At 35.3% G+C, this 16,204-nt stretch overlaps 1 protein-coding gene across 6 annotated transcripts in view; it reads left to right on the top strand.

Moving 5' to 3' along the window:
- The first annotated feature begins 1,191 nt into the window (after positions 1-1,191).
- The window catches only part of LOC118270540 (RNA-binding protein 24-B), a 41,165-nt gene continuing 26,152 nt past the window's right edge, over positions 1,192-16,204 (top strand). For 3 of the 6 annotated variants that reach the window (XM_050698987.1, XM_050698986.1, XM_050698985.1), the window contains exons 1-2: positions 1,192-1,613; positions 8,388-8,514. In XM_050698987.1, coding sequence (XP_050554944.1) covers positions 1,392-1,613; positions 8,388-8,514 — 349 coding nt within the window. In that variant the 5' untranslated portion in view covers positions 1,192-1,391. The remainder of the gene's footprint in view (positions 1,614-8,387; positions 8,515-16,204) is intronic. The other 3 variants (XM_035586171.2, XM_035586163.2, XM_035586156.2) reach the window with 1 other exon arrangement.

Below are 16,204 nucleotides of genomic sequence, written 5' to 3'. Positions count from 1 at the left end.
TAACAGTGCCGTGTTAGTGATCATGTCAGTTTAAAAACTTATATCATAGTACCTTACCTTACGGCTCACTAGCGCCAACTGATGAGTACAAAAGCGATCCCTAAGCCACCAGCCAAGTGTAGGGAAAATTTCCACTAAAAAGGCTTTTGTTTAGGAGTGGATATATTTCGAGTGATGATATTGGCGTTGATCATGATGAGTACACCTAACTGTAAGTACTCTTTCGTTTCGTGAATCCTTAGTATCCTGGATTCAAACCCGTAGGAATTGTTTCCTAGTTTTTATGTCAACATCTTTCTAAGGTTCGCCATACAATTTTGAATGGGACTTTTTTTCAACCGTTAGACAGAGAGACCCGATATTGTTCCCAAGATGAGTGTTGAAATGTTAAACAGTTTGCATAATTTTGTATTTTACGTCTTATTGCATTACAATACGTTGGTTTTTAGGAAACAAGTTGCTACGTACTATGGACGAAGAAATATTTTTTTTTAGGGTTTAGAGACAAGAAATAGTCAATGTGACGTACGTATATGTTGTTCCTTCTCTTACAAATTTTCTACGTTACAACAATATTTCTAAGTTGTACGTTACCTCAATTATGTTTTATGCAAGGTCAGAAAATAAGTGTTAATTCTTCAGCGCATTGTGAGTTTGTGAGGTCATCGTTCAGACATTTTGACCAATTCATTACTATTCGTAATTATTTACGCGTGTCTTCAAATTGTTTGTCTTTGTTCTGCTTTAAAATAGACAGACGAATTTGGCATTTACGATCATTCGTCGGTCATTAGAATCTCACTTAAAAAAATGGACTAAACTACCTGCTTAGTCATCTTTCACTCTGTACTCTTTCAAACTTTTACATGAAGCAAACACATGAAATATTTAATTACATTGTATTGTATGCCGGCTAAAAATTTTGTTATTGATTCAAGTGTATTGCATTTTGGAACAATACTCGCGATCTGTCAAATTTCTGTCCCACTTACATACATAGCATAGGTAAAAGGTGCGATGAAGTAGGTTCCTCGAAGACCAACACAACTGTGATAACGAGGCATATCATTAAGCGTGAGTGGAGGGTAGCAGGCAGTAGGGCATGGTAGGGCACGCAACGCATGTGGCCGGGACGGTGGCGACGCATCTGGTGACGAGGGGGGCGCGGCGGGGGCTAAAATTAGTACCGGAGCGCCACGTGCGCTGCGAGCGAGCATCAGTCCGCGCGCAACCACCACGACGACCGGTCGCTCCCGCACGCACGCCAGTGTTTACAACTGTAACTTAAGCTACACCCGCGCGAACCGTAGCCTGACAGACCGCGACAGCGGCCGCAGTGACAGTGTTAGCAGAGTGCAACGGTGGCCGGCGCGACGGAGGCTGTGCAAGGCATGTTGATGGCGGGCGCTCTGCCGGCCGAGCCCGAGGGGCTGCTGGCACTGGGCGCGCTGCCAGGCCAGAAAGACACCACCTGGACCAAGCTGTTCGTCGGCGGACTTCCGTACCACACGACTGACAAGAGTCTCAGGGAACACTTCGCAGTCTACGGCGACATCGAGGAAGCAGTGGTCATCACAGACAGACAGACCAGCAAAAGCAGAGGATATGGCTTCGTGAGTATTTATAACCATAAATTGAGCGATGTTTATGTTGAACACCCGAAACTAACATCGTAACTTATTTTCATGAAACGAAAGCATCGGGTATGTGAAACTGAATTGACACGTAAACTTTTAATGCTCGTGCGCAGTCGACTCGTGTCGGCTCTGAAACACCGACCGTATCGCACAGTTAGCGCGTTATCGCACCTCATTGCTACCTACATTATACCTAACCCACCGGCAACTAAGCACATACATGTACACATACGAGGTGTATCGCAAAATTACATCAAACACGGAAGTTGTTCCACGCAGGTATAAATGTCAAACAATGCATGTACCCGCTGAAATAGAGGGCACGATGCGCACTTCCTTTAAGATACATCGACATCAGCGCTGTTGATTCCATTTCAGGATGATGCAGCGTCATATTGGGAAGTATAGTGCCAATACACAGATATGTCACGGACACGTGAATCGGAAATATATTGTAATAGGTAGCATTTGAAATTATTCACCTTCTTACCTAAGCAGTGTGTATAAAATGAATTAGACTCGCGATATTCATGTGTATTTGATGTATTCGTCTGTATCGAGGATATTTCACAAAAGCTATTTATTATTTCTAAACAACAGATGCAGCAAACGACGCTTTTTTCCGTGCAGCTAGTTGAATGTAATAAAGTTAGAGGGTTTGGTTGGGTGCAGCGTGGGTCTCGTGAGAAATGAATCACAACCCTATTTTCAATTCGTACTAGGGGTGGTGAGACCCTGAGGGAACACGGCGCGCAGCACCCTCCCTATGACAACCAAATAGCTGTAATAATCGCAATACATCGTTCGTAACACTTTACAATTGTGTTATAAACTAAAATTTTATTTTCGAAATCTACTCAATAATGTCATAACTTTGTTTCGATAAAAGATTTATGTAAGTATGTAGAATTAATGATGCTAATACGCTATTAAACATTTGTCATGGCTGTGAACTTTAAATCATTATTTTGTAAACGATGACTTGTTTATAATTGATTGTAAATTACGTTGTAAGCGGCATTAAGTGCCGGGAGTGAGTGGTATTGCACACACTAATATAGACAATCGTTTGATGTTATATAATAGTTCCTTTGCTTTGTGAGTTGGTGCAAGTCCCTTTGCTCCAGTTAAGCATTGGCTCGAAGCGACCGGCAGCCGGCTCCAGCCGGGACGTGCTGAAGTACTCGTGGAAAACAAAAGAACGTCATCTGATAGCGTACGGGTACATCTAACAGCGAGGAATACAATAAACGAGATAGAACTGTGAGAAAAATACCTCTAGAGTAACATCTACAATGCTTGAATCATTATGCGACTAATTGAATAAAAAAACTTGTAGATTTTGTTTATAAATCGTTTGAACACTTGAGGTTGTGTAATACTCGTTGGAGTAACTTATCTGTTGCTACTTGTACTTGACATTACAGATCTTATTATTAGTTTAGCATCAGAACAAACGTGTACAATTGCTTTTAATACCTTCATGCTTGCTTGATGTAATGTAGCCTAACAGAAAGTTCTTCAAACGTACTACACGACATAATACATGTTTATAAGTAACATGGGACCCATCATTGAGCTATTTTACGAACTAACTAACTATATGAATGTAGAAAAGCCTTTTTTACCTTTACCACCATGCGCCCCCCATATTTACACTAGCAAATAAACACCCTAATTAAACAGTACATAATGTACTGTATACATGACCCGTTTTTGGAAGTAACCAATGAGGTCAATGTAACATATACAATACATAGATACAATATATATCTTTATAACATTACGAGTAGTTGTAAACTTTCATTTTTTTTTTTATTCTGAACTATGGCCTCTTTTATATACTGTGAAAGAATATGCTTGATTTACCCACTCATGCTCAATACGGGTTCGATTTTGAAATTATCTTATTAGTCTTACTAATATTTAATTTTATAAATGTGAAAGTTTGTGAGGTTATGTGTTTGTATGTAGCTGTTTTGACGTGGTTGAGTAACAACTCAACCAACAGCTGACGGGATTGGAATGAAATTTGGAACAGAGATAGATTATGGTCTGGAATAACATATGGAATACTTTTTATCCCATAGGAATGCAGACGAAGTCACTGGCAGAAGCTAGTAACGCCATATATTCCTTGTCTAAGCTGTAATTATTGCAGTTAAATACAAACAATAATCTGAAAGGAAAGATCAACAAAAATACTTAAAAATCGTGTTTCTAAATCAGATTCGGATGAGTTAATCAGTAAACTGTACGATAATGATAACACTGTTATCATAAACAATTGCATTTGTTATCGCCTAATCAACCTTAATCATATTGAAATAAAAACCAACCTCGCTAACATTAACACTGTTATACTTTTATATAACAATAACTAATAACTGTGACATATAAAATTATAACAGTAAAATGTATTTATTAATAATTCAAAAATATAAAAATCAGGCTGTAACTCCCCGGTTCTTTTTTAACAAAAATTACTATAGAATAACAACATTCAAAGTTATGAATTAAGCAGGCCACACGAATATGTTTTTTTGCCTTAAAATCAGGATATCAGGATAAATAAATAATTAGAGCATTTATCACAACATAAGGAGGCTGGACGCAATATTTCTGTATAAAAATGATAATTTTTGAGCAAAGATTGACGAGACGAGACGATAATTATTAGCAACGCAATAAAATTAAACGTTAAAGAAAAAAATCTCACTTCTAAACGTCTATGCATAAAATTACCTATAAATGATGCATTATAGTGCCGAAAAAATCATCAAAAATCTTAATTTTGACTCAAGTTAGTAATTACACAACAATAAAAGATACACATATAATTAAAAAGATAACGTAAACGGTAAAAAGTATTAATTAATTTATAACAAGGAGGAAAACTGTAAACCGCTTCATGAAAGTGTCATAAGTCGCGTCAATATGGGCGGATCTTGGACACGCCTACCGACTACGGGCTACGCCGTAGACATTTAAGGCTGCTCTTACATTGACGAAAGAAAAACGCTCATATTCTCGCCCTTATCATAATTATTGTTATTTCTTCGTAATAACATTGTTCCTTTATTTGTTAAACTTGATATTTAATTAGAGTGTGCTACAAAACTGGTACAAACCAGTTAATTTTGATGCTTGATCGTTAAAATGACGGCATTTGTTTCATTATTTCTTTGAACAATAAACGTAATAGTTTGCTTATTTTTCACTGAAAATGTAGGCTGATGTGTTAATTGACGTATAATGACTCCCACACGTTGAGCGAAAAACTTCGCTAACTGAGGGCTTAGTACGAAAACGGCGAACGTTCGGCGCTCTGATTGGTTGGTTTATTCACACCGGCCAATCAGAGCGCCTCTCGTTTCGTTTTCGTTCAACGTAAAGCAAACTCGTACTAAGAGTACTGTGCTACATAAAACATACAAAGTTTATTATAAATCCATATTCCTAATTGTTCCAAATGTTAAAAGTCACAACAGCTACTACCTATAATGAGATAAAAAAAAACTATGTACATACTGCATATATAATAAGTTCCAAGAGATCTGGAAAGCAAACTGCAATTCTGTTATTCATACAACGAAGGTCACTTCATACAAATATTGAGCTGCCACGGGGAATTTAACTTGTATCGCGGCGACGAATATTAAAATAATGACAGTATTTATCTACACAATGGAGTTTGTTATTTATTTTTATTTCCGCGATTCTGTGGAATATGTCACTTTGCGTAAACGTAGCAAGTATCAAAACCGTTTGATCTAACTCAAAAGTTGACAGCAAACTTTCCTTTTTTTAAGTGACAGAGATGAAAAGTCAAAGTCAAAGCATTTATTTCAAATAGTTAATCCTAAATTAAGCACTTTTGAAACGTCAAATTGAATTGTCCTTCAGTCCGTCTGTCAGCGAAGCTAGGTTATTGTTCCAAAGTAGCTCCAATGTAGAAGAAAGAGCAAAAACTTATAGTTACTCTTTAAAAAAAATGTTTTTTTCATATAATCTCTCTGATACATTACAGATCTATTTATAAAATCACCAATTTTTTCAATCATAAATTATGATAATGCTTATAGCCAGTGTCGGAGTCAAGGTTATTGTCAAATCGTCAACTAATAAGGTGCAATTTCACAATTAAAATTGCGTATTGAAATCACATTAGTTATTAGGAAGTGTCTGTACTACACAAGGCTATTTGTTCATTGAAATTATGAGATAAGATGTGATGGTCTCGCATTGCAATTCTAAGAGGATGTTAGTCTTAAATGAACGTGTGGTTTTTTCTAATGCATTGCACAAAAAATGTTTGGCTGAAGGTTGAGGTGCCCGTAGATCTGCTTGATTATACCAATCGATAGTGTTAGTGAATTAATGCGTTATTTGATTTTGTGATAGTCTGTATTACTATGGAACAATACTTGTACAAATGGAAATATACTTTTGCCTAACTATTAGGTGGTAGGTTTATTTTTAAGGGGGGAAAAATCATCCTATTACTTCTCCCGCCTTTTGCGAGGCGGAGGGAGTGTCAGACTCTTACTGAATAAAAAAATACCCCGTTCCTACCCTTCGAGCTGTAACCCCAGTAAACCCGCTAGGTAGTCCGCAGCTCCGAATTAGGTGGTAGGATACACCCTATACTTACTTAAATCAAGTTCAAGTTGAATTCATTGACTTTGAAATCGACATATTATAATTAATAACATAACAAATAAATCGAAATGTTCCGTAGTTGTTGGAGAAGAAGTTTGGGCAATTTGGTGCATTATATAATAGTTTGTTTGCGAAACAATATTTTTAATATTTAATGTAAACATTATTGGAAATCTTTATTTCTCTCGTAGTCTGATTCATATTTATAAAATTATGCAGTCTGTGGTTTCTGTCTACTCGTTTCCTGATGGGGATAAGAGTGTGGATTTATATAATATGTTAGGTACCGAACAGTGATTCTTTTCCGTTTTAAAACTTTAGAGCAATTTCCAAAACATAGTCATGTGTTTGTCACTTACAAAGAGCTGGCATATAATGTTTAGAGTGTTTTGCCACCAGAGATGTGCAACGGTTTAGTGGATGCGTTTGTCCTCCACCAATCATATTCATTGGTACACGTAGCTTAGCACTGGGGCATTTTCCTCGCACATCTACATAGTATCAGTGGAAACGGTCGCATAGTTTCACAGCTTAGCTCGTAGCACAGTTACATAGCACATCTCTAGTGGAAAAGCACCCAAACTCATACATAATATGTACAAGAAAAATCATGGTCAGTACATTCTAGACTTCAAGTATAACTAGAAAACGTTGCTCCAATATGTTAGCAGCCTTCACAGACGATATCGGAAAAATAAAATTTAAATAAACTGTGCATTCTTGTCAAGTTTCACGTTTTGTATGACGGTGGCATAATTATGCATGTTGCCTACATTTGATAAGGGAACAAACGGGTCTCGGATAACTTCGTTTATGAGGTACAAAACTGAGGTAGATAATACAAATGTTTGGTAAACTATTTGGTTAAAAATTGCTGTTCAAAGTTTAATACTGACTGACTTGAGTACGGTATACTGGGTAAAACAATAAATAATATAATTGTTTTTGAAGTATTCAAATTAATTTCATAATTTCTATTACGTTGTCAATTACCTATGATGTATTGGTATAGATTAGCATAGGTATACCATATCACACTTCACACTATCGCACTAATATTATAAATGTAAAAGTTTGTTTATTGGGATGTTTGTCCATCAATCACACTGAAACTACTGAAAGGATTTTAATGAATTTTGGTATACAGACAGGGACAACCTGACTTTTTATGGGCGAAGTCTCTGCAAAACCTAGTTTGTTCATAATTCAAATTACTAATTAATTAGTCTATCATAATTTGTACATAACTGTGTACACCTATTTATTATATTTGATTGCGATTTCAGTGTACGAAGTAAGTAGAACAAATCCTTTATAGTTACAACATGTATGAAATAATTCATTAAATTGAAAATAACAACTGTTGCTTTAAGACCTCGATACAATAAACTTGAGCTACCAACTACCAACCAGCAGGCAGTTAGTAGCCAGTCGATAGTATTCGTTATCGCAAACCGCGCCTAACTGCGATTTGTACGGTTTACAAACTCCATGAAGACTACACGACGCCGATTCATTTATTTAATTTATACTTGTTTCCCAATCCTCGAAGGAATTTACATACAATGCCTGTTGAATACTACAATTTGCCGGGTTTTCTGTATACCATTTTTAAAGGAATGTTTAATAATATCCACTCCATAAGTCACACAAAAAATGTCATAGAAACAGATACATAGCTAAGTTTTTGTTAACACAGTGATGAATGATGGAATAGATTCGACAGCACACGTAGATCTCCACAACGGACACAAACAGAAAAATCTAAATAAATTTGAATTTCCAAATTGTTCCAGACTTTTGGTATCTAGAGGTTATCAAACATTTTCTATACACTAACGTTCTACTTTAAACTGAACCCTTGGTTTTATAGTTTTTTGTTCACAACATTCGAAACTCAGAGTTAAGCGGGCGACACGGTAGGTCAATTCAAAATGGTCGATTCAACAGTAGAAGCGATGAGGTGGCGACCCGCGGATCACGCATGCATTACAATAGGTAATGTTGGTTCGACGTCATCATTCGTATTTGTTAGTTAAATGGGTTCAGAATGAAATTGTCAGAAATAAGTTGGGTATTTGTTTACAGGTGATAATGGGAGACCGAGCGGCGGCCGAGAGGGCGTGCAAGGATCCTAACCCTATCATCGATGGGAGGAAAGCAAACGTGAACCTCGCCATTCTAGGAGCCAAACCCAGAGGGAACCTGGCGCCAGGTTAGTGACACGCTCACCTTATCGATGTGTTGGAGATAAGTCAGCCGGCTACGGGAAATAGGGCAACACAAAAAGTAAACTGTTATTGTTAACTCGCTACTTGGGTAACAATTTTATATTTAAATGTGTTAGCACACCTGTTTTGTTTTTGGAAAGCTAAAACAAATATGATGATTTGATGGACTTCGACAATTTTAAAGAAACAGACAAATCCAGACAATACGGTGATCGAAACGTTAATTTGAATATTAGGTCTTGACTGATAGCAAAGCAATAAATTGATTAGTGCTACTACTTGTAACAAACTACCAACCTGTTCTTTAAACATTCGATTTTTAGTCTAGTGTCAGTAGCTACACTTGAATGTAAGGACGGCTTATGGTGGGTTAAGTTATTTAAGTTATAACTTACACTATAATATTATTTTATCGATGCTGTAGGCACAGCAGACTATCGGCTACATCAACAACATAATTACTTGGAACTATAAGAAACGGAAGTTATGGTCCGAATGTTTTTAAAGATATGGGACGCAATTAAAATCTATTTTGTTAACCGACTTCTTTGTTAGGTGCCTTGGTCGTTAGTCGTAGGTTTTAATTATTCATATTGTAGCATGAATACTTACACATAATTATGTTTTATGGGAAAACCAAGTGGCTTTTTTCCTTTTCAAACCATTAGAAATCTACTTATCAAACTATTATAAACCTCCCTAGTACTATAATTTAAAAGCAAAATTGCATACAATTTTTCAAAGACGTTTTTTGAGATACACGAACTAAATGGACGAGTATAGGAATAGCTTATTAGTTACTTATTGTGAGACAAAATTAATTAGAAAAACTTAGAACTCTTTCGTCCCAAAATTGTTTAAATTTTACCATCTTAACTCACAAATCCCGAAGCCCACGCTTATCAACGCTCAGCTGTTTGTAAAAGGAGCATTTTTTGTTCCGTACACATGGTTTTTTTTTCCACCATTTTGTGCCAGTGTTGTCAACGTAAAAAAATATGAGATCGCAACGTGTGTGATGTTCCTTCGAGGGGGTCAGTTGTGTACATGTGTGCTGTGGCATTAAAATGTATATTATGATAATCTGTACTGACTGTCTAAAATGTGAAAATGTCCCAACGTGACGAACGGGACTATGGAATTGGAATTTGAAATGTGTTAGGACTTGAGATAGTTTTGTGTGTATTTTCTAGGATTGAATTTTTGTATATTTCATGCTAGTTTAAATGTGTGAGATTTATGTTCCTTTCAAGTATGTCTCGATTCAGTAGAATGTTGGAAAAAAAGTGTTCTATTTCCTATCTGACTACTCTGAGAAGAAATGCCGAAACAAACTCAGAGGTCATAGTCTCTTTTAAAGTCCAGACAAAATCAATTAGAGATGTCGGAGAACCGTGCAAGTTTATTCTGTAGTGGTCTTTTGAGGAAAGAACCACAGCAGTTTGAGCGGACCTGTTCAGATGGCAGCACGCATGTGTCAGTTTACAATTAGCTCAGCTGACGGCTGTTGCTGAATGATCCGACGAACAATACTAACCAAAAGAACATTTGGGTAGGCCACACAAATGCTCACACTGTCAGAATATAATTAACTAAAAGTGAAATGACTAGGCAAACTCTCGCACGGTCCTCAAACTAACAATTTTAAAAATAATATGTAAAAAAAAAAAAAAAAATATCGAATGATATTAATGTATATCATGTCAAATTGTATAAAAATGTAACTTGTGTTACAAACATGTCAACATGACCTGTGTGGACATTATAGCGGCTCACTCCCAAGCCTGACTATCATCTAAGTAGTCTTTAATTTTATAAAAAGCTTTACTATACAGTTTTTCTTTAATAACATTTTTAAATTTATTCAGGCTCAAACTTTGAATATCGCTGGGAATTTTATTGTAAAAGCGTATGCATTGACATCTGAACGAACCACTTATTTTCTTAAGTCTAGTAGTGGGAACAATATATTTGTTTTTACTTCTAGTGTTTATATTATGTATATCACAATACTTTTTGAATAAATTAATGTTTTTGTGAGCATACACTACATTTTCATAAATGTATTGAGAAGCAACAGTCAATATATTAATTTCTTTAAATAGTTCCCTAAGAGAGTGCCTCGGACTAAGATTATAAATTGATCGAATGGCTCTTTTCTGCAGCACAAAGACAGACTGAATGTCAGCAGCATTTCCCCACAGGAGGATACCATATGACATGATACTATGAAAATAACTAAAGTATACTAATCGCGCTGTATTTACATCGGTTAAATTTCTAATTTTTTTAACGGCATATGCTGCAGAGCTGAGCCTTTTCGACAACTTATCTACGTGTGGAGCCCACTGTAGCTTAGCGTCCAGAGTTATACCTAAAAAGACAGTTGAATCTACAGGGTCCAACTCCTCGCCCTTGATTAGCACGCTGGTTTTCACATGTCTAACATTTGGTGTTGTGAATTTAATGCATTTAGTTTTTGATTCATTAAGTAATAAATTATTGGCACTAAACCAGCGTACTATTTTTGAGAGAGCACTATTTACATGATCACTGACTAATTGTCCACGTTTGAGTTTAAACAATAAAGATGTATCATCAGCAAACAGTACTATCCCATGGTTATCCTTCACAAGGTAAGGTAAATCATTAATATAAATAAGAAAAAGAAACGGGCCGAGAATTGACCCCTGCGGAACACCCATCCTAACAATAGACCCGGAGGAAACTTTTCCGTTAATGTCGACTCTCTGAATCCTATCACTCAAGTATGAAATAAGAAGATCCAGAGAGCTGCCCCGTATTCCATAATGGGATAGCTTCCTGATCAGTGTTTCATGAGAGACACAATCGAACGCCTTGGATAAGTCACAAAAAATACCCAATGCGTCGGCCGAGTCCTCCCATGCATCATAAATGTTATTAAGAAGTTCAACACCGGCATCAGTTGTTGAACGACCCCTTGTGAAACCAAACTGGTTTCCATGTAATAATTTATTTCTATTAAAGAATCTTTGCAACTGATGTAGAATAATTTTTTCAAAAATTTTACTGAATGTAGGTAGTACTGAAATAGGTCTAAAGTTAGTGGGGTCAGAAGTACTACCCGATTTAAATAACGGAGTTATTTTACTATTCTTCATGAGATCAGGAAACACACCACGATCGACACAGTTATTAAAGATTAGAGCTAATACGGGTGCTACAATATCTATTACAGAGCCGGTAATGTACACAGAATTACCCCACAGATCTGCAGTCTTTTTCTTGTTCAAGGTATGGAACGTTTTGACAATATCTGTATAATCTATGTGTTCGAAAGAGAAGCCTAAATTGCAAGCTGCAACATTTTCTTTTAGTAAAGATTCTGCAACTGTGGGAGATGAGTTCAAAGACTTAGTAGTGGACACAGGAACGTCCGAAAAGAAGTTTTCAAATGCAGCTGCGACTTCTGCATCCGATTTAATTACATTATTATCAATTATAAGACTAAATTCACTACTCTTCTCTTTAGACCTCCCTGTTTCACTGTTAATAATACTCCAGGTCGCTTTAATTACATTGTCACTGTTTTTTATTTTAGAGCTCAAGTATAACGATTTTGCAATTGAGCAAACTTTTTTAAATAATTTAGAATATTTCTTTACATATTCACTAAATTCAGTTGTATTAATATATGTCCTCTCGTTATAAAGTTCATATAGGCGTTTCCTACTCTTATAGATGCCAGTAGTTGCCCATTGATTGAAAGACGCATTGCCATGAGCTGGTATGGTTTTAGGTGTGAAGGTGGACTTAAACTCGGTATGGTAAATGTTAAAAAATTCATCACACAAGTTATTAGAATTTTTATTCCTTAATAATAAAGGTATTTTATCAGTGAGTTTAGATTTGAAAGTTTCAATGCGTCTTTCAGTCTTTGGGTTAACAATAATATGTGGTTTCGACACTTTATTTACTTTATTTGTTATTGAAATTAATTGTCCACAATGATCTGAATCAAGCAATGATATTATTTGTTTATTAGTTGGTACAATGTCAGTATAAATATTATCTAGGCAAGTGGCACTAGTAGGAGTTATCCTAGTGGGCTCCAGAAACAGGTTCGTGAGGTTAAATGAGGCAAATAAACTTACAATTTTTGTACTTAAACTAGAATTTTCTAACAAATTTACATTAAAATCGCCACAAGTAATGATGAATTTATTTGAACTACTGAGTTTATTTAGTACTTCATCTAATACTGTTTCAAAACAGTCATACAAACCAGTAGGTGGTCTATACACACTTAAAACAATAAACCGCTCTAATTCCACACAGGCTATTTCAACAGTACGTTCAACAGAGTAACTAACTATATCCTTGCGTTCTTTAAATTTAAGTTTGTTGTTTAGTAAAATTAGTGAACCACCATGTATAGCGTTCTCCCTGCTGAACGAGCTACCAATCTGATGATTACCAAAGTTGAACATTAGTTGATGAGATTTCAACCAATGCTCAGTAATGCACAGAATATCAATACTATTACAATTTAAAAATAGTTCTATTTCTAATTCCTTACTCAAAAAACCTTGAATATTTTGGTGAACCAGATTGATAACATTACTGTTATATTTGCAAGAGGTGGACTCTCTTGTCTTATTTTTTAATTTAAATTATGGGGAATGTCAACACTAATAGAATTATTTTGAGCTATGTCAATATTTGAATGTTGCTCAATAGGAGCAACCTGTTTAGCCAAGTTTTTGGCTGTTATATTAATAAAATATGATAGCGACACAGCTATCTGTCTTAAATAATACCTGGAAAGATAGTACCTATCTTTCGTCAAATATACATGTTTACCAACATAATTGTTGGTGTCAATAATATGTACATTTGTGTAATTGCATAAATTATAATTTATGCAATTACACATTGCAACATTTAATTTATATCTATGGTTATTTTCTTCCTGTGGCAAGCTATTGCTGTAAGGTAATGTAAACAAAATTATTTGCTTTAGTTTAAGTGCTACAAGTGAACTATGATATTTAAGAAAATTATTTTTATTCAAACTACCTCTATTTGCACAAATAATTATGAGGGTAGCATCATGACTAAAATTATAATTAATAATTCTCTCCAAAATATTACCAAAAGTACAGCCGGGCATACAGTGATTTATTATTGATTGTCCAGGGTATTTACTTGTCAATAAGGAACCTAAGTTTTTACCAATCTCATCACTGAAGATCACAACATTATTGTTATTACAGCTAGAGTTATTATTACATTGGCTAGGAAGTAATAAACTGGCACCATGAGACAAGGTGGTATCACATGGTGGCAAAGTACAAGCAGGCAGTACATTGCTAGAATCACATTTCTCACATTGGTTCTCCTGTGATTGTGACCGCACTAACTCATCCATCGCCAACATGTATTCTCTCATTTGTTTTTCAGATGCACTATATTTGTTGGTCATGGTGTGCAACTTTGCAGTTAAATGGTCCAATTCTAATTGTAGGTTGTTGGTGTCAGTTTCATACTTCCTGTTATTTTTATTTAATCTTGAAGAGTAAATATTTAGTTGGTTTAGAAGCCGGAAACGCTCTTTATTTAGTTTAACATTTTTTATAAAAAACTTTTGTCTTTTGATCAATCTGTTGGTTTTTGTTATAAATTTATTGATCTTAATATATTTTTTTAGTTTATTATTACTAAAACAAGGATTTTTTTAGAATGACATGAATCACTTTCACCTGTTAAATCTATAGTCAATGGATTCAAGTCTATTTGTTGTGATTGAGAAGCACGGGCTGACACCAATTCGCTGAAGAGACTGTTATTCAGACTGGCCGTGATGTTGTGGTTAATCATTTCAAGGTGGCTAATTTGATTATTGGCCTCATGTAGCTGATGTTCTAGAAGAGCTTTACTATGTAATGTTTGTTCGTACTCACTGCTACACTGACTGAATCCGTCCACAACAAATTGGAGCCTATCCCGAGCCTCAATGGCTTCAGTGTGTTGAGTATGTAACTGAGCCATTTCACATTTCAGTTTCTTATTATTATTTAAAACGTCTAGGAATTCCTTCTCATTGTCATCTCTTTCTTTCAGCAGTTGATCACACAACTCCTTTGAAGCCTTTAGTTCGCTCAAAGCCAGGTTGAGTTTAGACTCCTCTTGGCGAGCATGGGCTTTGCGAGTTAGAATCATATTGAAAGTTAGAGAAGGAGACAGTAAGATGGAAGTTATGTTAATAATATGAAAAATTGAAGTTGATTTAGTCAAGAAAACTGCTAGAAAAGTTAAGTAGTTTTAAACAAAGGAGTTGTGTCAACAACCGCAAAGAGGTTATGTTTACTAATATTTTTAACTTATCAGGCCTTATACTTGAATTTTATTTAGTGGTATCGTTGTAAATACGATTATTATAATGCAAAATAGCCTATTTCGTTCAAATTATACAATATTTTACCTGATATTGAGATGACAGTTTAACAAATTCCTTACGCCGGTAACCGTAAATTTTCGAACTTCACCAACTTCACAAAATCACTTTAAAACTACGAAAACTTCTTAGTATACACTATATATTATATATTTCCTCAGTGTTGAGATTGTTTCAGAGATTAATACACTAAAAAAACATAAATTAAAGAAAAAATAATACGGACAGTAACAAATCAGCTGTTTACCCCAGTGTTGCCACAGCAAAAAAAAAAAAAGTTCCATAACATAGTCTGCATACAAATTATATACTCTTATTTATTTAATTTTCTCGCCAACAACTGACGAAAATACAATTTGGATGTAAAGATTTCTTTTTTGGTAATCATCCAATGTCTTCTCTTGCCTAGAGTGTGGCGATAGGGAGTGTCAGACTCTTACTGTCTAAAAACCACCCCGTTCCTACTCTTGTTTTCCGAACCGCAGCCCTGATAACCCGTCAGATAGTCGGAAGCTTCAGAACGATTTAAAGAGCTAATGTAACATTGCACCGCATGTACAATCCTAAATAGCAGTGCCCAAACAAAAATTGCAATTAATAAATAACAAGAATAATGAAGAAGATTTAGAATATGAAAGTAAACAATCAATAGTGCTATAATACTCTATTCAACATGTTGGGTTTTTTACAGTTATAAATCTGATTTGGGAAATTTGCCAGATGTTTCAGGTAATTGTGCAATATGCGTGAATAACTTATTATAATGAGAGAAAAAATGTGGATGATAGTAAATTGAACTTAATGACTTAATATAAAGCTAGGAAAAATGACGCTTAGCTGCTGACGCCAGAATAAAATTAGTACATAACGTCACGCCTTTTATCCCCGAAGGGGTAGGTAGGCACCCAATTTTTACCATTTGTGTTTTAAGTCCCATGTAATAAGGGGTGAGCCTATTGCCATATACTGGGCACAATTCCAGACTCCGTGCTACTACTGAGAAATTTTCTAATTTCAAAAAATACCTAGTAATATTTTGCTCGATTTGGGAATTGAGCCACTAGACTAACGAGGTAGGAATAAAATTAAGTTCGTATAAAAGAAGTCAATAAGCCTAATCAAATATGTATAACTAACAAGAGTACCTTTATACACGTTAACTACGTAATAAACTTTCTGAGAAAATGAATCCAAAGTAATAATTAAAAGAAATATTCTAGGAATTGCAACATTCG

This window comes from Spodoptera frugiperda, chromosome 15 (genome assembly GCF_023101765.2).
Source record: "Spodoptera frugiperda isolate SF20-4 chromosome 15, AGI-APGP_CSIRO_Sfru_2.0, whole genome shotgun sequence".
Lineage (NCBI taxonomy): Eukaryota > Metazoa > Arthropoda > Insecta > Lepidoptera > Noctuidae > Spodoptera > Spodoptera frugiperda.
The sequence above is the reverse complement of the archived record's forward strand: the minus strand, read 5'-3'. Positions and strand labels throughout refer to the sequence as shown.